We start from the raw sequence: 26,830 nt of genomic DNA on the forward strand, positions 1-26,830 counted from the left end.
CCTTTAGACCATGCCTATTGTATTTTAGCTTAGAACTTAACCTTTCAAAGTACTTTGATGATTTTATCTCGCTTTTTCATACATATATTCATAGAGCGACAGGAGGAGGAGGAGAGTGTGAGCATTGGTTCTCAGGCACTGGGAATACCTTTCAAATAAAAGACAAGATGCCTGCCCTTTTGGAACTTATGTTCTAGTAGGAGAAGTGCTAAGGCTGAAAAATAAATAAAATATGAGAGCATATGTTAGTGTAAAGGAAGTGGAGGGACCAGTGGTCAGTTAGATAGTAACAGGTGGCACCCTATTTTAGATTAGGTGGTCAGAGAGACTTCTCTGAAACAGTGACTCAGCGTGGCCCACAGAGCGTTGACTGTTACTTCTATAGCTCTTTCTGGTAACTCAGGAAGCTGTTGTACTTAGCAATATGTAAAGTATGTTTTGTTTGTGGCATGTTTTATGTTTATGCTGTCATAATATTGTGGCTGAGAAGTTGAATATTTAAAATCTAATGTTGAAATACCTCTGTAAAACTGACTTCTTTGCCAAATATGTTTAAAAAATAATTAAACATTATAAAGGTGTTTCTTCTTTTAGGCATGGTGGAAAGCAGCAGACATAATTGGAGTGGGCTGGATAAACAAAGTGATATTCAGAATTTAAATGAAGAGAGAATCCTAGCTTTACAGCTTTGTGGGTGGATAAAGAAAGGGACGGATGTGGATGTGGGTCCATTTTTGAACTCCCTTGTACAAGAAGGCGAATGGGAGAGAGCAGCTGCTGTGGCATTATTCAACCTGGATATTCGGCGAGCCATCCAGATCCTGAATGAAGGGGCGTCTTCAGGAAAAGGTATAGGGTTATATACTAAGATAGAGGCCATTCACTGAATCTGTGAAAGAAAAAATGCTGATCATTTTTAAAACTCTAATCAATATTTTTGGTAAATTTTTTTTGAAAGAGAAATTAGCACAGAACTGTATCTATAAAAGTAAATGTTAGCCCAGTACTTTTGGTTATGTTTATGAAAAAGAAAATGTTTTAATTGCCTCTGTAATATTACAAAGAATACACAAATGTTATTTCAGTGTTTTTTCTTTAAAGATGATAATTTGGCCAGAATGGTCATAGATAGAAACATAACATAACCATACAATGTTCACATATATTTTGACCAACCCAGTAGTTCACATACATTTAAAGATATTTTTTCTTGGAGACTAGAACTGCTTTAGTTTGCAAGCATTTTTATGGCAAACATTTAACTGTATTTTAGGTTATACTTTACTTTTTGTATGGTTTTTGATTGACTTTTAGGAAACTGAAGGACACTTTTAGTTAGACTAATATAGGTTCTTATAAAAATCATACTTTGATCTGCAAAAGTGTTTCTGCTTGAGTCTGCTTATTTGAACATCATATCCATTAATATTTTTTTTTAAAAGAAGAAACAAAGGTAAGTGTAAAATTTTCACTCTGACATTTTGCCAGAGAAAACTCAGAGAAATGAATCTTAATCCAAAAATTCAGGTTTTTTTTTTTTTTAATTGGGACTATTTCATTTCAGTACACCAATTTTTAATACACCTTGCCAAATTATGTATGAGTATTCAGAATATTTGGTGGTCCATTTAAAAACTATTACAGTTCTGTTTTACAGTAGGAAAAATACTTGAAATTAGCTATAATATGTTAATTTTACATATAGTCTAAAAGTTGAAAAAGCTAATGTTTTGCCCAGATTGGCCTCTTTTTCTTCACTTTTACTCTAACATAAATCTGCCCCATTTGAGAGTGCAGTAGAAGATATGTGGTGATGGAAGAAAGAATTGATATTTAAAGCCATTTGTAATTTTAATTTTACTATGACCTGAGGGCATGATGATTTTTGTCATCTGTACCTGAAAAATTTGGTGTTAAGTGCGTATCTTAACAGTAGAGGAAAAGTGACTTCAGTGATTTGAATAACCTTGTTGAGGACTGGAGAAAAAATTTCGCTGAATCAAATAGTCCTTTCCATTTGGAGACAGATTGTTGTAACCAGAATTCACAGAAGACACTCCTTTGTTGTGGTAGCACAGGAAGCAGGCACAAAATAACCTGGGGAAAATGTTATAGAAATGAGGAGCAGGCTATTAAGAACATACAATGGAAAGTGCTGTTTTATTTGGAAAAGAAGTAAATGATTAGAATTAAGAAACATAATAAAGTTGCTATAATAAATGTAGAAAACACTTGAGTATAAGTTAATAGTGAATTTAATTTTCTCTTTTGAAGCTGTGCTCGCTTTGGCAGCACATATACTAATTTTCTCTTTTGAAGCTAAACTTAGGTTAGATGGCTAGGCAGCCATAGGTCTGACTGCCTGCCTAGCAACTCATCAGCAGCCCATGAACTGCTGAGAACAAACCTTTAAATTACTATTGGTAACAAATACTTTGTTGCAAGTGTGTCTAAATACAATTCTCTGGTCATTCTGGTAGTTAATTTTGCCAGAGAAAAATTAAAACACTATAATAAGAATGCTGAAATACTTTTAGTACTTTGCTGATAAAACAGGTACATAAGCATGGGTATTATATATGTAGAAATAGGAAAACAAAGATGATTTTGAAAATCGTAGTGCTGAGATACAATAATATTTACCATCAACACTTTGAAACATCTCTGTGTAAATGACCTTGGTGAAGTTGGCAGTGTGCTTTTCTGCTCTGCATTTAGCTCCTTAAGCAGTAACATACTGTGTAGAAATCTGCCTGGAGTGAGAATTCAGGAATTAAAAGATGTGCTTGTTCTGCCCAAGGTTTGCAATATGGGTAGAGGTTTTATAAGAGTGGAAGTTTTTGCTTGTGGTTCTTGCCAGATTATCTAGTATGTGTCAGAACCCTTATCTAATGGGTTTATTTTTCCGAGGGTTTAAAGTCACCCTGTGATCTTTATTTGTTTATGATTGAAGAACTCAAAGAAGGAAACGTTAAGCTTGTGATGACTTTGATCAGTAGTTCTTTTTAATGTGCAGGCGATCTGAATCTTAATGTGGTAGCAATGGCTTTATCGGGTTATACGGATGAGAAGAACTCCCTTTGGAGGGAAATGTGCAGCACTTTACGATTACAGTTAAACAACCCGTACCTGTGCGTCATGTTTGCATTTCTGACAAGTGAAGCAGGATCTTACGATGGAGTGTTGGTAAGCTATGCTGATTTCTGTTTCCTGAGACTCCTCTTTTTAAGATAGGAGTTTTTAAAATAACTTTGTTAAAATTTTCAAATGTCACTTAGATAAAGTAACATTCCCTTTTGATGAATTTATATTATTTAAAACAAGGTATCTTAAAAATTTGGAGTTTGTTGATAGCAAACTGAACTTGTTTTTTTTTATGGTTTTAATAAAACTTAGAGACATAGAAGGATTAAGATTTTATACTTTAGCTAAGGAACTGAGCTCTAGAACTCCGCAACTCCAGATACATATATTTTATGTTAAAATATAATCTTTTAAATGTGTGTATACTGTTTTGTCTTTTTTTCTTTTTTTACTTCAGTAAATCAGTGCATAATCACTGATGGTCAGGATGTCCAAGTATCTTGTCTGAGTGTTTGTCCTTTGCAGACATGTTCCAGGTTGGAAGATAAATGATCACACTACTTATAGTGGACTTTTTTATTTTTTCACTATTTGATCTTTTCATTGCAATTTTTTTTTCCTCTCTCTCCTGCTTTAACCACTTATGACCACATCACTAAATAGGTTCTTTATCACAAAGTGGGAAAAGAAAGAAAGAAGTGAGCATTGTTCATCAGTTTTATTATTGGGTTTTAAGCTTCACCTTATTACAACTTTTTTGGTATTTGTTGGGCTTCTTTCTAGCACTGTGAAGAGCTGTCAAATGTGAAATGTATTTCCATTTTTTTTTTTGCCATTGTAGCACTTTTAAAAATACACATTGATAATTGATTTAAATGTCAGGTCATAAGAATTTCTAAAAGCATGTATTTTATTGAGATATCTTAATGAGTATGTTAATAAATGTTGTTAGTATTCCTTTTGATAATTATTTAGTTTATGTATTTTGTTTACTTTTAACAAATTATTATTGAACTTTTTTAACCACTTCTTATTAATATCCAAGAGCATGTTGGGGGTTTTTTGTCTTGTTTTTACTATTACTACTCTTTTTGTTAAATAGAAGACTTTAAACGTTGCATCTTGTGAAAATAAAATACTTTTATTTTAGGAAGTAGTAGAGGATAATGAAGACTAGAAAAAGAAGTGGACTGTTTAGAGTTTAATTGATAGAGAAGGATATTGTCTAATTATTAAACTTCTGTGTTTCCAATTAAGTGATCTATTAAACATACCCTCTTTTCTTACACCTAAATAAGGGTATCATATCTTGAGTAGGAGGTTTATATTTCCAAACTGTGTCAAGAGTGTACCTAATTAAACTTTATGTGTAAGTAATAATTATCATTGTTCTTTTTTAAAAATTGTAAGTTACAGTAATCTCATGAAAGGTTTTGAATTGGGAAATCAGAAGATACCGGCCTGAGTCCTTGCTCTCAGTTACCTAAGCTAGTCAGTTAACTTTTCGAGGTTTTAGTTTTTTGATCTGTAAAATGGGACACATAATATTTATAACTCTTTCCAGATCAAAATAGTAACACATTCCACACAGTTCAAAAGTTAAATCTAGTTTGTACCAAATATTTGTCTGTCTAGTTTGTCTCCTCTTTAGGGCAGAACCATATTTTATAATTGAGAAAACACACTGAGGTATCAACTGAAATGAACCTATGTTTAAAGGAGGAAAACCGTACTTCATGGACTGACTTCAATAGATATAGGATTTTTTATCCACCCTTAAACTGTATTTTTACTTATCACAAAATGAATTGTACCTTCTACATTTATGGTAAACACTTTTCAAAATAGTATCTTACAATATTGATAAGTCTACCAAAACTTAAGAATGTGTTGTAATGCCTCTTATTTTGCTACTAGCCACCTAACTGTATGACAGTATATTACTATAGCCACAAAAGTGTGTCTGTTTACTTATTAGAGTATGTTTTAAAGCTTTGTGTTTAGAAACATGTATTGATATTTCTAAATCCTGTGCTAGTGTATTTACTGATAAGTCACAGATTTCCTAAACTTGTTGATTAACTTAGAAGCCAAGGAAAGGTTTCCTCAGTTTCACCAGAATAAATTTCAATGATGAAAGGATTATTGGCATCTTAAATTTGTTAAAGTGTACACCATTGTTTTTGTTTTATGTTAAAGTTATGTAAGACTGAACTAGTTTTAGTTTTTTTAAAGTAAATTGGTCATTTTAAGAGGTACATCTTTACTTTGTATGAATAACCTTAGCACTGAGTTTTCTGAGCATTACATTAAGAAAGGCATCTTAGGCAGTTCATGGCTCTGCTAGTATATATACAATAACTTATTAATACATTTGAAAATTAAGTTGTATATTAGGTATAAAATATCTAGTCTGCAAAATTTAAAACTCACAGCACCTGAAAGTAACTCTTTGCTTCTTCTCTTCTTTTCAGTATGAAAACAAGGTTGCCGTACGTGACAGAGTGGCATTTGCTTGTAAATTCCTTAGTGATAGTCAGGTAACAACTAATTTAATTTGATATTTAAATTGATTACTATTTACTGTCAGTGGATTAAAAACTAATCTTTATGTGTAAATATGTGTGAGGTTTATATAAAAGTTCTTCTAAAAAGTGAGGTACGAAAAAAAAAGAAAAAAAGAGTGAGGTAATTTCTTTTAGATTGAGACATAAACATGTATCATACCTAAATTGATTGATTTAAGAATGCTGACTTAACAAGAACCTACTATATAGCACAGGAAACTATACTTAATGTCTTGTAATAATCTGTAAGGGAAAATAATCTGAAAAAGAATGTTGTCTATATGTATATATATTTTATGTACAGCAAAGGGATTCATGACTGAAACTAAAACCAGTATAAACCAACCGTACTTCAGTTAAAAGGAGTCTGAGTTAATAGTTTGTTTCTGCCGTGATGAGTGAGATTAGTTAGTAGGTAAAGATGTTAAACTTTGTAGTTTAACATCTCTTAGTGATACTACATTAAAGAATTTCTTCATTTTGTAATACAATAAACAGGTAGTACATGAGGGTTTGGCAACCCACTCCAGTATTCTTGCCTGAAAAGCCTGGCGGGCCAAAGTCCATGTGGTTGCGAAGAGTCTTAGCAACTAATACTTTCACATGAATATACTATGTAGATAGTGAGAGAGAATTGTACATAACTAGCTTTTAATACAGTGTGCTAAGTACAATAGTGAGACAGTGCTAGGGGAACATAGCAGTCTTGGCTAGAGTTTGGGGTAGGGTGAAGTCACGGGGTTGCAAAGAGTTTGACACAACTAAGAGACTGAGCATGCATGCAGCACGAAGTCAGGGAAGACCTTATAAGAAATGGTTTGTTTTTTTGTTTGTTTAGGATAAGATTATAAAGGACTCATGAGCTTTACTGGATCAAAATCCCAAAAGAGATTTTCAAGTTGGGTTTTTTTTTTGCTTTAATTTTATTGAAGTACAGTTGTTTTACAGTGATGTGTTAATTTCTGCTATGCAGCAAGGTGACTCAGTTATGCTTTTATACATTCTTCTTCATATTCTTTTCCATTTTAGTTTACCACAGGATATTGAATATAGTTTTCTGTGATATACAGTAGGACCTTATTGCTTATCCATCCTACATATAACATAAGAAATATTTATTGTTGGTAATCTTTAAGTTCTGTTCCAATTCAGATTCCGAGACTCTTACATCCTAACAGCCATCAAGAACTTTGCATAATAATGACTGTTGTTGCTCAGCCGCTCAGTCATGTCCGCCTCTTAGCAACCCCAGGGACTGCAGCCCGCCAGGCTCCTCTGTCCATGGGGTTCTCCCGGCGAGGATACCGGAGTGAGGGGCCATGTCCTCCTCCAGGGGATCTTCTTGACCCGGTGATCCAACCCGAGGCTTCTGTGTGTCCTGCATTGGCAGGCAGATTCTTTACCACTAGTGCCACTTGGGAAGCTCAATAATAAGGACAATTTTCTTTAAATTTAAAATAGTACACTGGGAAGACCCAGAGGAATTGGGTGGAGAGGGAGGTGGGAGGGGGGATCGGGATGGGGATTACATGTAAATCCATGGCTGATTCATGTCAATGTATGACAAAAACCACTACAATATTGTAAAGTAATTAGCCTCCAACTAATAAAAATAAATGGAAAAATAAAATAGTAAATTGTCTGTGGATCCTTTATAGAACAGTTAACAAAACATAGTAAATATCTTTCCTTTTTAAAAAGATATTTTAAATGATCATGGATGTTGTATTGTAATTTATAATAGATGCACACTTAGAGATCACATATCTAGGTTTTTATAAGGGCTTTTGTTTTAAAATGTTTTCTATTAAGAGTAAAATTGTTCCAAATGTAGAATTTATGAAGCAGAAAATACCAATAGTGAAATGGATTGCTTTAGAAAAATCACTTTGAATTTTCCAGTTAAATAGGTATATCGAAAAGTTGACCAATGAAATGAAAGAGGCTGGAAATTTGGAAGGAATACTGCTTACAGGCCTCACTAAAGATGGAGTGGACTTAATGGAGAGTTATGTCGACAGAACTGGAGATGTCCAAACAGCAAGTTACTGCATGTTACAGGTTAGTGCAGTGTGGCAGCAGCAGTTTATTAAGGAGAAAAAAAAATGCTTAGCCTTCTATTTTCTTCCCTTACGGAGTGGATATCTCTTTTGCTTACTTAAGATCTCTAGGAGACATTTAACTTTAATTTAATCACTTGATCTACAAAAGACTTCTGCCTTATTTTATTGTCCCTAAGCCTCCTGCGTTGGGTTACCCAGTTTTTCCTTGCCCTTTGGGAAGTGTCAGTCTTGAGTTTATGTAGAGTTCAAATGAAACACAAAAACCTCTCTTCAATTTCTCTGATTGTTGACAGAACAACACTGTCTACAAAGAGATTGCCTTTCCCTGATCCGAATTACTGTACCTCTTTCTTGAAGTACAGAAGGCAGGTTACACACAGCTCTAAATTCTCATTATTCCCTTTTATTCTCTCATTTCTTCATTTACTAAATGAGCATGACTCAGAGTAACCACTCATCTATTTTTCTCTCAGTGTTTACTGCCCACTGATTAAGAATGGATTCCTGGCTAAGACTCCCTACAGCTTTGCTTTTGTTGGAAAAATGGTGCCATTGTAGAGCACTTTCTTGAGATTTCCTTAGCTCTCCAGCAGATCGTACCCTCTCCTGGTATTGTCTTGCTGTTCTCATCCTTTTATGCAGTACTGTAGCATGCTGCATACTGGGTAAATGAAGTAAAATTCCTCCTCCCCCCACCCTGCCTTCTTAGGAACAAATGTAAGTATTGGCCCACAAACCACAGAGTAAACTCACCTTAAGATATCAGGCTACTGTCCTTCTATAGCATAAGGTATCGTCATTTTGTTAGCAGAATGAGTTTACATCTATTAAATCATGGTATAGATATATGGCTATGAAATACAAATGGTTGGTAACCTTTAACAAGGTTTATAAAATACATTTAAAATGCACTGTATAATTGGATCTTGCTTTAAAAAAATCTAGTCTGATAATCAGCTGCCTTTTAATTGAAACATTTCCTCCATTTATATGGTCAAGATTCAGTCTACCATCTTGCTATTTGTTTTCTGTTTTGTTTTTCTGTTCCTTTCCTGCCTTCTTTCAAACTAATTATTTTAGTATTTTACTTTATTTCATCCGTTGGCTTTTTAGTTATACTCCTTTTCATTTTCTTCTTCTTTTAAGTAGTTGCTCCAGGTCTAACAATATGCATCCTTAACTCATCAGTCAACAATTTAACTCCTTATAGTTTACATTTCACACCTGGTACATCATGCTTCCTACTTCACCCTTTCTCCTCACACCTGACATTGTCTGCTTTTTGCTTCATATTTCATGTTTCAAAAATGTTATCACAGTGTAATTCCATTTACAAATCTCCCTCCTTTGTCCTATTGTCATATATTTTGTTTCCACATACATTATAAACTCCAAATTATAGTTTAGTATTTTTACTCTTAACAGTCGGGGTGTCTTTTATGTAAATTATGTGAAGAATGAAAATATGGGCTTTTATATTTGTTTATTGGCCGTGCTGTTTTTTTTTACTGTCTGTTCCTTACAGTAGACTCAAATTTCATCTCTTGTCATTTCCTTTGGCCTTTTTCTTTAGCATTTCTTATAGTTCAGAGTTGCTGGTGACAGTCTCATAGCTTAATTTTAATTGAAAATGTCTGTTTTACTCATTTTCTTTCAACACTTTAAAGATGTGGTTTCACAGTCTTCTGGCCTCCATTGTTTCTGATGAGAAATCAGATATTATTGTCTTTGTTTCCCCTGGGCTGCTTTCAAGATTTTCTTCTTGATTCTTAGCAGTTTAAACCTTGAACCTAGTTGTGGTTCTTTTTATCCTGCTTGTGATTCACTCAGGTTTTTGGATCTGCAAGTCAGTGTTTTTCATCAGATTTAGGAAGTTTTCCAGCATTATTTAAGTATATCTTTTTTTACCTCATTCATTTCACCCCATTCTCTTCCCTTTCTTGGACTATTGTTATTAAACCTTTTGATTTTGTCCTACGGGTATCTGAAGCTGTGTTCATTTTCCTTTCATTTGTCCCGGTTCTTCAAACTGGATAAATTCTATTGATGTGTTAATTGGATATTCTTTCACCTTCATCTGATGTTAGTTTTTCCAGGGAATTCTTAATTTCAGCTATTGTACTTTTTAGTCCTAGAGTCTCAATTTTTTTTTATTGTTTACATTTTTCAGCTTAGTTCCCTATCCGTTTATAATTAAAACACTATTTTTTCTAAGTCTGAATACATGTCTAATAGTTGATTGAGGTCTTTGCTTATTCTAACATAAGGGCTATTTAAGGTTTAGTTCTATTAACTTTCTTTTTCCTTTACTTTGAACCACAATTTACCTGTTTCTAATATGTCTAGTGTTTTGTTTTGTTTTTAATTTAATACTGGACATTGTTTGCAGTCCACTATAGAAATCTGGTTTCTTTTCCTGCTGAAGTACATTGGTTAATGCTTTTGGAAGTTCGGTTACTTACTGATCACTTTGGTCTTAAATTTTACTACTGTGGGAAGCCCATAATATTCTCAAGTCCTTCTAATTTGATCAGACTTAATCTCTGAACTGTTTTCTCTGCACACATTTTCAGAATTTGATTTTAAGTTTTATTGAAATGGTTCTAGAGAAGATTTACCACATATGAAATTGACCAGATTCTTTCTTAGTTTATCCTTATTGCCACAGAAGGGGAAAGAGTGGGATAGGGAAATTTCTGATTTTTCTGAGTCTTCTTTTTAAATCAGGGATTTAGTTCTGGCTAGTTGGTCATAACTAGGAGTCCAGTAGATGTTTACTTTTTTAAAAAGTGAAATTGTCAACTATTAGTTTTTCATGTGTTCTTTTAGCTAAATTTAACTCTTCTGGTAACTGAAATTAATACCCAATTACTAGGTGAAAGACGTGCTTCTCCTGTCTGATGAGTTGTCTAAGGTAGATTGTCTTTATTAGCTGTTACAGGTTTCTTTTTTCCATAAAATGAATGCGAAGTTCTCTCTGACATTTCACTTTTCTCTGTGGCCCCAAAACAGAACTGGAAAAACTTGGCTTCACATTAATTCCCATTGCATCATTGAGGATAGAGGCTTTTTCTGCCTTTTCATCATGGGAAGATAAGGATGGTATCCTGAATAAGAACTAAAAGCAACATAGGAAAACTCAAAGCAAGCATAGGTGAAATGTGGAACGTCACAGCTGCCAGAGAAAATACAGCTTTCAGAAAAGTCTTACTGGCAGGAAATTGAAGTTGTTAGTGAGAAGGAATCTAAAGTAAATTTAAGGGAAAGAAAGTATTTCTTTTCACCATGGCTTAGGGGTCAAAGAACTAAGCATTTTTTGTTCGGTTTTGGATTCTTTCTTGCTTTTTTTTTTTTTATGGAGATAAATACATGTTTTAATTGAAGGCCAGGGAGAATAAGCAGTTTTAATTTTCAGATAGATAGGTATACTAAAATGGCATCTGAATTCACAGCGTAGTGCTAGATTGAAAGGACCAAGCTCAGTATTATTTTAAATGTGATTGAGCAGTTTTGGTGTGTATTTGGAATGAGATAGTAAATATATTTTGCCAATTTAGAAGTTTTAATTGTTGAGAGAAAAAAAATATTTACGTCGTTTTTTTGACTTTTTACTACATTCAACCAGGTCTTTAAACTTAAGTAAGAGAGAATTACACTTCCCTGGCCAGGTATAATAGTATACACAGTGCATATGTATGTTATTGGTAGAAGCCAGTTTAAATTAATGGAGCTTCCATCAACTGTTTTATCTGTATCCTTGCTAAGAGCCAGCTTTTGACAAAAAGGTAGCCTGTTTCTTCCCTTGTGACTCCTACTCACATGTTGCCTAGAATCTTCTTCAGGTTTAGCCAGGACAATTTTTAAAACTTAAATAATTCATGTTTTCTTTTTAGGGTTCTCCTTTAGATGTTCTTAAAGATGAAAGAGTTCAGTACTGGATTGAGAATTATAGAAATTTGTTAGATGCCTGGAGGTTTTGGCACAAACGAGCTGAATTTGATATTCACAGGAGTAAGTTGGATCCCAGTTCTAAGCCTTTAGCACAGGTAAGTGCTTTGTTTTGGAGAGAATCAAATTGTAACATGTACCTAATAGCCCAGCCAAAAAAAAAAAAGTGTTTACAGCATGTTATTTGGGTAAATTGAGGGTTCAATTTAATAAATTGTTATTAATAAACTTGTTCTTTTGCTCATGTTGAGTTCCCATTGATGTCTTTGTCTAACCAGACTATACTTTGTCTTTAGTTTTCATGTTTTTTTGATCCTACACTTTCTAACAGTTCTCTCAGTGTCTTGCACTTTAATCTAACACAGAACAAACCACAGCAGGCCTAGAGGATCTTAGGCAAACCTAACTCAGTCCTAAGACTGTCTGCGTGAGGCTTTCTAGTATATTCCAAGACCTTTCAAATTTTAACTACTGTATGTTCTTAAACTTTGCACTTGGGTGTTGTGTTTTTCTGCACTATTATATGTAATAAGGCAGGACTTGTTTAATTGTACATACATAGATGTCTATATGTCTAATTACACGTAGAAATTTATTTCTTCAAGCAGTAGTTTAAAAAACATGAAATCAGCACTATTTAAAATAAACAAGAATTTACTGTATAGCACAGTGTCTTGTTATAACCTAAAAGACTCTTGAAAAGACTGTAAAACTGAATTAACTTTGCTGTGCACTTAAAACTAATACAGTATTGTAGATCAACTGTACTTTGACTTAAAAAAAGCAGCATGAGATCAATTATTACATAAAGCACTTGATATGAGATCTCTGTATCTGATTACAAGCATTAAATATCATTAACAGCCAGGTATATCCTCGATGTGAGCACTGGATGGTGCTATTTTCCTGTTTTAGAAAGTTGAAAAAAATAAAAAAACAAAAAAAAAAAAACAAAGAAACAAAAAAAAAAAAAAGAAAGTTGAGAAATTACTGCTTGTATTAAAACAACCTGAATATTTTTTTTTTTTTTAAAACAACCTGAATATTAATGAAGTAGTGTTACATGATATTTGTTACTACTCTGTATCATAAGTGTTTGAGAGTCTAGGAGTTTAATATAAAGGTAAAATGAACAGTTTATATTGCTATTATTCCTAAGTTTTAGCTATTTACTATTATAGGCTCCTTGACTCCTTTTTATCTTGGGAAATGAGTATTTTCTTCACAAGAAAATTTTGTTCAGAATATCGTTGAAATTTGTATCAAAAGTCATATTAGGATATTTTGTAATGTCCCAGTGTGAACTCTTATTTAGTCTTTGTTATTCCTAAAATTTGGAATCTAATGCTGCTGGGTTTTTCTGTACCTGTCAGTGATGTTAGGAAGAATATAACTAAACAAAGTAACAAGAAGTATTCAAATAATGTAACTGCTAAGTGGAAGTCTTAGAACTAGCCAACTTAGCAGATAACTTACAGTATACAGTAAAATTTTTTAAATTATTGAAAACTAATTTGTCAGGATCAAGCTTTAGTCATTTTAAATTTTATTCGTGACGTTTGCGTTTTATTCACTTCTCCTTTCGTTTGTTTTGTAGGTGTTTGTGAGTTGCAACTTCTGTGGCAAGTCCATCTCCTACAGCTGCTCCACGGTTCCCCACCAGGGCCGAGGCTTCAGTCAGTACGGTGTCAGCGGCTCACCAACGAAGTCTAAAGTCACAAGTTGCCCTGGCTGCCGAAAACCCCTTCCTCGCTGTGCACTTTGCCTAATTAACATGGGAACGCCTGTTTCTAGTTGTCCTGGTATGACATAATTCTATATAATAGTTCAGTATACTTTTTTGAGCTGAAATTGTTTCTACATAATTGATTTAATAATGTTGTAAATAAAAGACATACCACCTTGGGTTTATATTATTTCTAAGAGCAAGCCACTTTGCTTGCTTGGCAGTTTTTGTGTTCTATAATTTATAAAATCTATACATTAAAAGTAAAATCTCTATCCACAGTATCTCTAATCTCACATGCTTACCAGTTTAAAGTTTGTAAGAAGAGCTTAAATATTAAATAATCATATACAGTTTTCTTACCACTTTTTCTAAGAGGAGCTCCCTCAAAATTTTATGTTTAAAAAGTCACTGTGGCCTCAACTAGTAACAGATATCTTGTGTGCATAAAGAACTTTTGATCGTCTCAAAGCACTTTGACATTTTCTCTTACTTCATCTTCAGAATCTGCCTGTGAAAATATATACAGAAAGTATTAACTTAAAAGTCAGAGTCCTGTCCTTCTAAGTTTTGGTGTTGTTTCTGCTATGTTTGTCAGCTATCTCATAAATATATGTACTTTTTTAATGGTTAAAAGTATTAGAATTATTGTATACTGCTTAATGTAAACATACAGAGAAAATTTTTGAGACCAATAGATAATCGACTATAAATGTATAGTGGCTGGAAATATTTCAGCTATTTATATAAGTTGAAAATCACAGTAAAGCAAAAATTTTAATTAGAAACACTTGAATATCTGGCATAGTGGTAAATGAATAAGGAATGAAGAACTGCATCTGATATCAGAATGCCTGTTTTAGTTCTGGCTCTGTGATGTTTAGTCTGTGAGATTGAGAGTCACTTTAACCCACTTATATACGGAGTGTTGGACTGGGAGATCCTCCTACTTACAAAGTTTTATAATTCTGTTCTGTAACTATTCCTGTAAGTAGTCTGTTTTATTGTTACCTTAACATCTGAAAGAGATTTGCTAGTATCATTAAGTTACTATTTTTCAAAATAGATTCTTTTTTTAAAAAATGAATTTCTTTTATCTATTTTGCCTATTTTACTTATTTTTAGCAGTGCTGGGTCTGTGTCGCTGCTCATGGGCTTCTCATTGTGGTGACTTCTAGTGCAGAGCACAGGCCCTAGGGCGTGCGGCTTAGGCGTTGTGGCGCGTGGACGTGGTTGCCCTGTGGCATGTGGGATCTTAGTTCCTGGAGCCAGGCACTGAACTCATGTCCCTTGCGTTGGCAGGTCGATTCTTAACCACGGGCCCAGGGAAGTTGTCCCCCCCGCCAACCACCGCCCCCCACCACCACCTTTTTTTTTTTTTAACAAATGCAGTATGTAATGCTTAAAATGCACATTAGTCTTGACTTGTTTTAATCAAAGACTTTCACTTTTTACATTGCATGTTGATCACTTTTTTAATGACCTTGAAAGAAAACGTTAGTCCCTCAGTTGTGTTAAATTCTTTATGATTCCATGGACTGTAGCCCACCAGTTTCTTCTGTCCATAGAATTCTCTAGGCAAGAGTACTGGAGTGAGTTGCCATTTCCTTCTCCATCTTCCCAACCCAGGAGTTGAACCCAGGTCTCCCCCATTACAACCGATTCTTTACCATCTGAGCCACCAGGGAAGGCGTTGCTACTAATAAATAGAAAATAACAATTTGAAATAAAAATCTACTACAATGAAAGAACAAGGAGGCAAAATATGGCATCCAATAAGTTCTATGTGAACTTAGAGTCTTAGAAATAATTGAACTTAATATGTCTTTTGGACTGTAAGTCTCAGCAAATTGTAATGGCTAGAGTGCTATTGCTTTTTGCTAGAAAACTATCTTTTCAGGTTTTTCTATTTGTGAAACAGGTAAGAAAAGATAAAAACAGTTTTCTTGAATTTGAAGAAAATTAAACCATAAGGCATTTTAAGCTCTGTTATAGAGGTTATTAATTTAATGAAAATTCAACACCCAGGTTTATCAAGTCTTAAAACTTTCTCATATTTGCTTCAAATTTTTTTTTTAATTTGCTGCAGAAATAATTTCTTAATATAAATTTGAATACTTGTTTAATGCCCTAAATTAAGTTAAGGCTGATTGCTAGGATGACTCAAAGATCCTGGTGGAGCTTGTGGTATATAAATGTATAAGTGAGCATGGACAGCTAACATAAAGTAAATCATATGTTCTAGAAAATAAATGCTAGTTCAGAATCTTTGGGGCTTCCCAGCTGGTGCCAGTGGTAAAGAATCCACCTGCCTGTGTGGGAGATGCAGGAGATGCAGATTCAAACCCTGAGTCAGGAAGATCCCCTGGAACAGAAAATGGTAACCCACCCCAGTTTTCTTGCCTGGAGAGTTCAACGTACAAGAGGAATCTGGCAGGCTACAGTCTGTGGGCTTGTAAAAAGTTGGGCATGACTGAGCAGCTGAGCATGCCTGTCCACAGGTCCTTTTATCTGTCATTCCCAAATCTCTGTAAGATTTGAAAAGCCAAAGTTTAGGGGATTTTTTTTGAATTTTCAAAATCTCATTTGGAAAAAGAAAAAAATCTGTTCAGAATTGACATGAGGTTATTAAAGTTTTTATTTCTCTTGTTTGTGAACTTTCACATATTTCATTGCAGAAATACTGATGTGTTTAATTACAGGATGCTGCCTCAGAGTTTTCCAGAGGGTGTAATTTAATATTTGCTCATTATTTTTCTAACATCCCTAAACATTTCAAATTCTTAAATACACTGGGCTCTCTAAGGTGAATAAGGGGTATTTTAGGTATTTTATAAAGAAAATATTAGGAATTTTGAAAGAAGATAACATTGCTTCTATCTGAAACTCCTTCCCCGCGCCACACCGCCCCCCCCCGCCCAAAATAAAGATGCCATTTAAGCTAGTCCTCTATATAAAGGTTTTTTTTTCTTTTTCATTTATTTATTTTAGTTGGAGGCTAATTACTTGATAGAATTAAATATGTGAAGATTTTAGAGAAGCCTGTCCAGGTTGTAGACAGAGTACAAAGTATGTACTAGAGTAAAGAGATTAGTAAAGACGGTAATTACTGTGAGTCTGTGGAAACTACTGAGTAGATGACTATGACAGAGTCTAGGAAACAATGTAGGAAAATTAGGGGAGCCTGATTCTTATCTTTAAAGGCAGAGTTGAACTGAGTTAATTATTAAGTAGTAAGCATTTTCTTTTTTTATTCTGTAAAATCAGAAGACTCTTTAATTCTGAAGTAAAATAGGACTCTATAGAAATCAAATATTGGCTCATGGCAGTGTAAAGATTCAGGTGTACAAACCTCCTTGTAGCTCTGTCTGCAGTTAGAGATGGCATCCATCAATCATGCTTTGTGGTGCAAATACCCAGAGTTTCCATAAGTTTATTTAACTGAGGGCTCCAAATTTTTACACTGAGTTGTGCTTTCAAAGTTGGACTGCTTTTGAGGTGTCTCATTGAATTTGTAATAACATATTTAGTTATGTTTATAAATTATAAACTAATATGTAGCGTTAAAAACTATAAACATTATCTATTTAACAGTGTTTTAGTGCCTGTTTTTCCAAGTACTAGAAATGTTACAGTAAACAAAACAGACAAAAATCCCTGCCCTTACAGAGCTTAACTTTTCGATGTGATATATTTGTAAAAGTTAGATTATATGTTAGTTTATTCTTCTTCTTATTATCATCATTATTGTTATTGTTATTCTAGTTAGTGCCTAAGTGAAACTCTGGTTTCCCCTTACCTATTCTGTGGCACGTACCTTCATGATTTACTATAAATCTTTTAAATTTAAAGCTGTTTGAGGGACTTTCCTGGCAATTGAGTGGTTAAGACTGTGCTTCCACTGCAAGGGGCCAGGCTGCATCCCTGGTGGGGATGTAAGATCATGCATGCTATTTGGCATGACCAAATATATAAAATTTTAAAATAAAAATTATTTTTAAAAATTGAAAAATAAAATAAAAGCTGTTTGAACTTTAAAAGCCTTCTCACATGGCAGTGAGGTAGTGCTGTTGTTTTAAGCTTTATCAGAAGCCTAAGAATTAATCCGTCCTGGATTCAGTCTGTTTTCTCTATGGATTAGAAGTTACAAAAACAGAGGAAATCACCAGTGAGAACTATACACAAAAGTATAAAATGCTTTATCCTTAAAAGGTCTATATTTTCTTTCTCTCTTCCCACTTTTCCTTCCTTTCATTATTTATTGTTTTTATTAAGCTTTTGGGAAGAATTTCAGTGTGTGTATATCTTAAATCCTTGAACCACCTTTACATCCTTTCGTCTTCATACCACTATAAAAAAAGATAAGTATATTAAAAAACTGTCTGCACGACTGTCCAGCAGTAGTGTATTCAGCAATGACCCAGTGAACTTTTGAATATAGCATTATGTCTTAATACGTGCACAGTTGCTTCTTTAAGCTTAACATTTTTACTTATCTTTCTTTTCTCTATATATGGTCATAAAATATTTTGATTTGCTGTTTTAGAACAAAATGAAACATATTAAGGTGGCCAAAATTAATAGAATGAGGATTTTTCAAGCATTGCAATTACATCAATGTGTGTGTGTGAATGTACATGTATAAATAACATTTTTCTTCAATTTTTTGTGGACTCTCATACAAATGTATAGAAATGTACACATCACGTACTGTGATAAATCAGTCGTCAGTGAGTCTTCCACCCTGCTTAAGATAATACTGTCTATGCCAGTACCTTGGATCATCTCTCCCTTCCTCTTCACACCTCTTTGGGATCCTCCTCAAAGCTCACTACTGTCCTAAATCATCTGTTAATTTAGTCTCTTGCTTGTCTGTGTAGCTCTATCACACATTTACTTTTGTCGTGTTTTAAACTCTATAAATGAATCAAATGGCATATATCCTTTGACTTGCTGTTGTTCCTCAGCCTTGGAGTTTTTTTTTGTTTTTTAGTTTCTGTTGCAGTGATGAATGTAGTTGTGATTTATTCATTTTTATTACTACTTACCATTTATGACTGTAACACAAATTCTGCTATTGGACATTTGTTTCTTTCCAGATTTTTACTGTTACGAACATTCCTGCATATGTCTCCTTTCCCATGCCCAGAAGTTTCTTTAGTTCATTTTCATGGAAGCTAAGGGATTCCCTCGTAACTCAGTGGGTAAAGGATCTGCCTGCAAATCAGGAGACCTGGGTTCAGTTCCTGGATTGGGAAGATCCACTGGAGAAGGAAATGGCAACCCACCCCAGTATTCTTGCCTGGAGAGTATGTAGGTAGAGGAGCATGGCAGACTACAGTCTGTGGCGTCTTAAGAGTCAGACACGATACAGTGACTAAATCGCCAGGGAGTTGCTAAATCATACTGTTTGCTAATGTTTTATTTAGGATTTTATGTCTGTTCAGGAGGGAGGTTGGCCTATAATAATCTTTCTTATGTTACCTTTGTCTGGTTTTCTTAGCAAAGTTATACCTGCCTTATGAAAGGCATTGGGGAATTTCCCCTCTTTTCCTATACTTTGGAAAAGTTTGTGTGCGTGCTAAGTCGCTTCAGTTGTGTCTGACTCTGTATGGCCCTGTGGACTGCACCCTGCCAGTTTCCTCTGTCCATGGGATTCTCCAGGCACTGGAGTGGGTTACCATTTCATCCTCCAGGGGATCTTCCCAACCCTGGGATCAAATCCACGTCTCTTACGTCTCCTGCATTGGCAGGTGGGTTCTTTACCACTAGTGCCAATCGGGAAGCCCTGAAGTTTGTGTAGATGAAAATTACCTGTTCCTTCAATGTTTGGAAGAACTCACCTGTATACCAAACTTGGTATTTTCTTTATGAGAAGATTTTTAAACTACTGATTATTTCTCTAAAATTGTTAATTAGGATTACTTCTTAGTAGGTTTGATAATGACTGTTTTTCCACTTATTATTGACTATTAAAAATATAAGAAATTCTGGTTATTTGGTATTTTTCAATCTAAACTACATTCTAACATTAAAACTGCTATTTCAATATGATGTGTGATTTATATTTTGACATAATTTCAGATCTACCTTTTAAGAAATTTTGAATCAAGTATTATGGTATAGTTAATGAAGATCATTGTTTTTAACCCATAGGAGGATCCAAATCAGATGAAAAAGTAGACTTGAGCAAGGACAAAAAATTGGCTCAGTTTAACAACTGGTTTACATGGTGTCACAACTGCAGGCACGGTGGACATGCCGGACACATGCTTAGTTGGTTCAGGTAATCAGCGCATTCCTTCTTTAGTAGGCCTGGGATCAGAGGAGATTAAGCAGAGGGCCTTTTAAATACTTCAGGTTTATACAGCCAAAGGATGGGTGGGTTTGTTTTTTACTGTCACTTAAGTTAACACAGATGGTGCAGACATTTGTATCACTAGTTTGTGTAATCTTAAACTATAAAATTAATACTTAAGATTTAAGAAACTTTAATAAATGTATGGGTTAAATGTTTGAAAAGCATTATTTAACTTTATTTGGGGAGAGGATATATTTACAGTTTTTTACAACTGACTGAATAGCCCATCAAATATAATGTATAGTGTGTAACTGAGTTAAATGATAGAATACATGTCAAACTTCTGTAATAGTTATCTTTTATATAAGCTTGTTATGTAAAAAATGAACATTTCATACAAAGGAGACTCAAGATCATATTTAACTCTTACTTTGAGGGCTTCCCTTGTAGCTCAGTTGGTAAAGAATCTGCCTGCAATGCAGGAGACCCAGGTTCGATTCGTGGGTCAGGAAGACCCCCTGGAGAAGGGATAGGCTACCCAGTCCAGAATTCTTGGGCTTCCCTTGTGGCTCAGCTGGTAAAAATCCAACTGCAATGTGGGAGACCTGGGTTTAGATCCCTAGGTTGGGACGATCCCCTGAAGAAGGGAAAGGCTACCCACTCCAGTATTCTGGCCTGGAGAATTACGTGGACTGTATGGGGGTCCAAAGTCCGTGGGGGTCACAAAGAGTCGGACACAACTGAGCCACTTTCATTTTCACCTTGAGTGGTATCAGTGGCCCTGTATTGCTATAACTTTTGCACCCAGTTTGTTGCATTGGCTTAAATTTAAACTCTGAGCACAGACTGTTACGGTCATAACTGTAAATGAGATATATTTAGAAAGTAAAGCTGTTCATTTTTCAGTAACTTTTCCCCCATGTTCAGCTTGGTGTTTATTTCTAGTTTAATGCTTTTGGTCTTCAGGTTTTAATTCCTGTATCTTTCCAAATGCCATTTTGAAAAATTGCATTACAGATATGATAAATGTGTGTACATATGTGTAGTTTAGATTTTTAACTGACTTGACCTGTGTTTCAGGGATCACGCCGAGTGTCCTGTGTCTGCATGCACATGTAAATGTATGCAGTTGGACACAACAGGGAATCTGGTACCCGCAGAGACTGTCCAGCCATAAAGTGCTGTCACCTAAAGAGGAGCCTTCAAGTGCAGAGCTTCCAAATAGATGTCCTTCATAGCTCAGAAACATACCTCAGAACAAGTCACTCATGACTTTCCTGTTATGGGAAAATAAATCATTCTATCAAATCAGCAATTTGATGTTTGAGTGATTTTGATGTACTTCACAGAGACAAATGCTACTGAAATGAACATCGGTGTGTGAGCATGAATTCTGTCCAGTAGGTTGAAAACATTCATTTTGGAAAGAACTTTTCTTGGGCTTTGTTGAAATTGTGAATGCTCTGCAAGCAGTTTCTGGAATCACTAAGAACAGACCTTGAACCCATACCTGTTATGTTGAAATTGGATATCTTTTGGTAAAATCTGCACACTTTTGAAATAGAATAATATGAATAATTTAGTGATTCAGACAGTAGTTTAAGCTCAACCATGCTTAGTTTCCTTTTAGATAAAATTGTGGGTTTTTACTTTTAGAATTAGAAAGAATGCCCCCCACCCCGCAACACCCTACACTGGAGAATTATTTCTCAGTGTATGATTAATACATATTTTTTAAGGAGTCTTTTCTCTCATACACTTTCATTTTAAGATAAACCTTTTGGCACTGACATTTGTTGTCTTCCTAAGAAAGGTCAAAATTGAGAATGTGTTGTATGACTTTTTCTCGTATGAGGAGAAAAATATGCACCATTTTAAGGAAAAGTATATACAATTTTCCATTTCCACCTTTTGCTTTCCAAGTGTCCTGATTTGTCTTCCAAGGTTTCTTACCCTGTTAATTCATCAACTTATGCTCATCATCTGAAAGCATTGTGCAGAATGCAGAGTCTGTACAAGGTTTTATGTGACCAACCATTCAGCATAATCTACATGTCCCTACTGTGAGATCCCTCTTGTAAAATATTCTGTTTTTACAAAGGAAGATGGAGATGTTGATGAAAACAGAGTCACTTTGGAGACAATTTCATTTTTTTACGTTTCTAAAAGTAAGTATATCTGGGCCAATACAGGGACTTCATTTTAAAATTTTATTTTTTCCCTTTTCACAGCTAGATAGTTAAAAGAGAAATACAAAGATTTATAGCATCATCTGACTTATGCAGAGGACTGAATTTCATAGTTGAAGTTGTACTTTTAGAAAAATAGAAAGTAAGCCTGAAACTTAGATTTTGAAGAAGAAATATCTTAAAGAATTTTAGAAGCTTTTATGTTAGCAATTTTACCTGGTAAAACTAAGATCTACTAGATTAATTTGAGATAAGACCTAAGTCCTGAACAAAGGCAGATTAAATTTATTTTTTGCTTTGAGGTCTTTTTACAAAAGGTCCTTTTCTAGGAAAAAAAATTGCATATCTACACTAAACATCTCATCAAGATCACGATCTTTTGTTTAAATCAAAGAACTGGAAATAGTTGTTTTATATATGTATACATATATATATATATATATATTTGGTTTTTTTAAACAAAGATTGTTACTAAGGGGACTTTCTAGTCTTCTAAGTAAGTCTTCCTGATTTCACTTTATTAAAATATAACCTTTACCCTTAAAGTTGCTTCAGTTGAAGTGTTTCTTTCAAATTTACTCTGTCCATAGTATGAAAAATTAATGTCAAACTATCATATACATTTTTATTTCTCCTTAGCTAAAGTAAGGTAAATTTTTTGAGTTGACATTTAGGATAGGCTTATATCTAAAATATGTATAATTTTTGGAAATACAATATAAGACATAAAGTCTGTTATATAATATGCTTGTTTATGACCAAAGGGTGACATTTTTACAAATAATTGTTTAAACCTATGTGTCAGTCTCCTAATATTTTCTGATTGCAAATATTCCTGTAAGATGTTTATTATGCTTATTTTGCATCTCATTGTATATGGACCATGAAAATAGGTTAATTTTTCATTTTTATTACTAGTTCACTAATATTTGGGTTTAGAAAATGAGAGATTTTACATAAACATGTTAAATAGAAGTGTTTAATAAAGATGTTTTTATTAGAAAAATTAAATTGAAGTCAACACATCTAATCTAGAAGTTGTGTATGACCACTCTGCAAATAATACAGTAAAATAATATCTGTTATTTTGGTGGCAAATTTGATACTTAATATTAGAAGTAACTTTTTTTGTAGACTCTGTTTTTCAGCTTTCCAGAATGATGATGATTCTTTAAAATGGTATATTCAAAAAGTATCTTTCTGTTGTCAGTGCTACACACAGTAAGTATTAGAGTTAGGAACAAAGTAGTTCTGCATTTAATTGCCTGGCTGAATGTAATTTCAGCCACTCATTTGCAGATATTCAAAGTATGGGCTTTGAAATTCGAATTACAATCCTTGCCCCAATATCTTGGCTAAGTGACCTAACCTTTTTGAGCTTCAGTTGCCTGATACATTCCTCCTCCATAGGGTAACTGGGAGTGTTAGGTTAAGAAATAAACGTGGAGTTTTTTATCTTTGTCACAGAATGCTCTGTAAAAGTAGTGCTTAACCAGTCATTGTTACCTAATCTTTATTGGTTACCCATGTGTCAGTACATTTTAGTTAAATATGGTATACTTTAAACAAAGGATCTACATTCCTCTCAGTAGTGAAAATTTCCCAAGGGCTTGTTTTTTCAAATCTGAATCAATACAGCATTTTCTTTTGAGATGGAATTTCACTACTTTTGTTTATCCTATATTTTGAATATTACTTCTTTCCTAGATGAAGAAGTCCTCTGAACAACCACCTAGGATTTTAGTGTGACAGAAGAGGGAACCCAGGGATGAAAATTAAAATTTGGGTCAGTCTACACAGCTGACTGGTAACTCTTGAAAACTTGAAGTTGTTTTCATATCTATGTTCAACTCTTAAATCCTGGCCTTCATAGGAGAAAATATCCAGGATTTTCTCAGTGTAATCCTTTCTTTCCTGCCATTCTTTTATACTTGATGTTCATTTAAGTTGAAGTTTTGGGGTAGTGGTGGTAATAAAAAAGGAAGTACACTGTGAAGTCTATTCTCCCTTGGGATAGCTTTAATTAAAACGTGGGCACTGAGTAGTACCTGTCCAACATCTGTTGAGATAGAGGCATCAGAGAAGGGAAAAAGGCTTGTTAGATGTTGGTTCAGCATCCTTGTATGAGGGCCTGTGACCACAGGGCCGTGGCAGAGGTGGGGCTACCTCTCCTAGGCACTCCTCTCCCATTACATCATCTGCATGTTTTGCCTTCCTCCCCCACAACTGTGTAGGTTACTTTGCTGATTATAAAAAAGCACTTTATGAACATATCAATCTTTATAAAATACTGATTTTTTTCTAGAGTATATAGACACAAGGAAAGTTTCCCAAATGTTTTTAAAAGCTAGCATAATCCAGGTATCAAATGAATATAGATTGCCGAAACAACTGATTTCACTTAGGAATATTCATGATAAACTCATAAATAAAGTGAATATCTGCCTCCCTGGTGGCTCAGTCGTAAAGAACCTGCTTACCAATGCAGGAGATGCGGGTTTGATCCCTGGGTCGGGAAGATCCCGCGGAGAAGGAAATGACAACCCACTCCAGTGTTCTTGCCCGGGAAATCTCCTGGACCGAGGAGCCTGGCGGGCAATGGTCCGTGGAGTCACTAAAGAGTTGGACAGAACTCAGTGACAAAGCAACAACAAAGTGAGTGTCTAATGCCACAGTGTGTTACTGAGAACAGCAGTTACTGTTGGTGCTTTTTATATGCCAGGTGTTAAAGCACGTTATCGTATTTTAGTCCTCACGGTAGCCCTGTGAGGCAGATTCACTACTACTGTCCCCATTCTACACATGAGGTGGTTAAGGGGTAGGGACGTTGGGTCACTTGTCCTGGGTTATACAGCTAATTATAGCAGAGCCAAGACTTAGACTCCAGTAGTCTGACTTCCCAGTCTGTACTTTTCACATTTTACACTTCTCTGTCCTATTTAATGGGCTGTGTATTAGAGGATAATCCACCATGACAAAGGAGGGTTTATTATATTTAGTATTTATACACCAAAAGAGAAAAACAAACATGTCAGTGGCTTTTTGGATATAAAAAGCAGTTGATAAAATCTAAAAATTGGTTCCCGATCTGTAATTTTGTTTTTAATCATGAAAAGGGAATATTTTTCCTCCATTTTTCCCCATCCAATTTTATTGTCTGTCTCAAATAGCCAATATCAACGTAGTGAGGAAATACTAGAATCCTTCCTATTACAGACTAGCATAAAACAAGTATTACGTGGTTACCACAGGTCCTGCACGTAGCAGTGCAGAAGAGGAAAGTGGGTGAAGGCACACCTTTGCTGCTTTTCCAAGTCTTTAAAGTTTGGTATGGCAGAAATACCATAAACCGTGAAAAGGCAAGCAAACTGGTAAGCTGCAACATGCATACGAATATAAGACCCTTAATTCACAAAGAATGTTTTCAAATCCATAAGAAAAAGACATAAGTGGATAATATTTATCAAGGGCTTGTGCAGTCAAAATGGCCAATAAACAAATATTAAGATGGTAATAAAGTAATGATAATTAAAATGATAAAAGGATACTGTTCACTCACCAGTATAGATTAGAATAATATGTGTTTTCATGGCCATGGGAAAGGAACATTCTCAGATAACTTGTAAGAGTATATTATTAGTACAAGTTTTCCTGAGGACAATGAGTAATATATATCAAAAGTCTTAAAAAGCTTCATACCCTTTGACAGATGGATTTGGGAATATTTTCTGGGAGATTAATTGGATAAGTGCACAAAAGTATATGTTTTTATGAAATCACATTGTTTATAATAAATTGGAAATCTATATGTTCAATAATAAGAGTAAAGAAATTGTCACATACGTATAAGCTATTGTTTGTGAGGGATACTCACAAACTATTCAAATAGTATAGGTGTTTTTATTGACAAAGGATGACATGATATATTTATAAATGGAGGGAAAGGCAAGTTACAGGGTAGTCTGTTTAGAATATATTTGCATAGAACACTATTGGAGAGTATTTACAAAATTTTAACAGTGGTCATCTTTCAAGAGTAGAATTTTAAGTGGCGTTTTTCTTGTCTGCATCTTCTGGTTTTTCTGCAATAAGGATGAATATATAAATAAATATATATCACAGCACCTTTTGTATGATCAGTCGCTCAGTCATGTCTGACTCTTTGCCACCCCATGGACTGTAGCCCACCAGGCTCCTCTGTCCATAGAATTTTCCAAGCAAGAATACTGAAGTGGGTTACCCTTTCCTGCACCAGGGCATCTTTGGGAAGATTGAGCCAGGGATTGAGCCTGCGTCTCTTGTATATCCTGCATTGGCAGGCCAGTTCTTTACCACTAGTGCCACCTGGGAAACCCTGTCACACACACCTTAATGGCTTTTATAAAAATTACCCATGACCTGGTATCTTGTTTTTACCATAATTAACAATCAAATTATTCTCTGAAATGAAGACACTTGCTATAAGATATTATGAAAATCAAAAAAAAAAAAAAGAAAATCAAAACATGTAATTGTTTAGAAAGCATTTTTGTAGACTTTATATTCTACAGTAATGTATAGGAATAATAAGCAGATGTAGTTCTTTCTCTTAATCATCTCATCATATTTGGGAAAAGTACATTTAGTTCTCCATTTAACACATTGGAAAATGGATCCATAAGGTAATTCTGACTTTCCTGAGGTAGTTCAGTTTGGTTCAGTCCCTCAGTTGTGTCCGATTCTTTGTGACCCTGTGAACTGCAGCATGCCAGTCCTCCCTGTCTATCACAAACTCCCAGAGTTTACCCAAACTCGTCCCTTGAGTCGGTGATGCCATCCAACCATCTCATCCTTTGTTGTCCACTTCTCCTGCCCTCAGTCTTTCCAGGCATCAGGGTCTTTTCCAATGAGTCAGCTCTTCACATCAGGTGGCCAAAGTATTGGAGTTTCAGCTTCAACATCAGTCCTTCCAA

At 34.6% G+C, this 26,830-nt stretch overlaps 1 protein-coding gene across 4 annotated transcripts in view; it reads left to right on the forward strand.

Moving 5' to 3' along the window:
• Positions 1–21,004, forward strand: part of MIOS (meiosis regulator for oocyte development) — a 34,229-nt gene extending 13,225 nt beyond the window's left edge. For all 4 annotated transcript variants that reach the window (XM_043872297.1, XM_043872295.1, XM_043872294.1 and 1 more), the window contains exons 5-12: positions 595–849; positions 3,017–3,186; positions 5,559–5,624; positions 7,554–7,712; positions 11,608–11,760; positions 13,260–13,464; positions 19,545–19,674; positions 20,770–21,004. In XM_043872297.1, coding sequence (XP_043728232.1) covers positions 595–849; positions 3,017–3,186; positions 5,559–5,624; positions 7,554–7,712; positions 11,608–11,760; positions 13,260–13,464; positions 19,545–19,674; positions 20,770–20,866 — 1,235 coding nt within the window. In that variant the 3' untranslated portion in view covers positions 20,867–21,004. The remainder of the gene's footprint in view (positions 1–594; positions 850–3,016; positions 3,187–5,558; positions 5,625–7,553; positions 7,713–11,607; positions 11,761–13,259; positions 13,465–19,544; positions 19,675–20,769) is intronic.
• Positions 21,005–26,830: the final 5,826 nt, after the last annotated feature.

Source organism: Cervus elaphus, chromosome 18, assembly GCF_910594005.1.
Source record: "Cervus elaphus chromosome 18, mCerEla1.1, whole genome shotgun sequence".
NCBI lineage: Eukaryota > Metazoa > Chordata > Mammalia > Artiodactyla > Cervidae > Cervus > Cervus elaphus.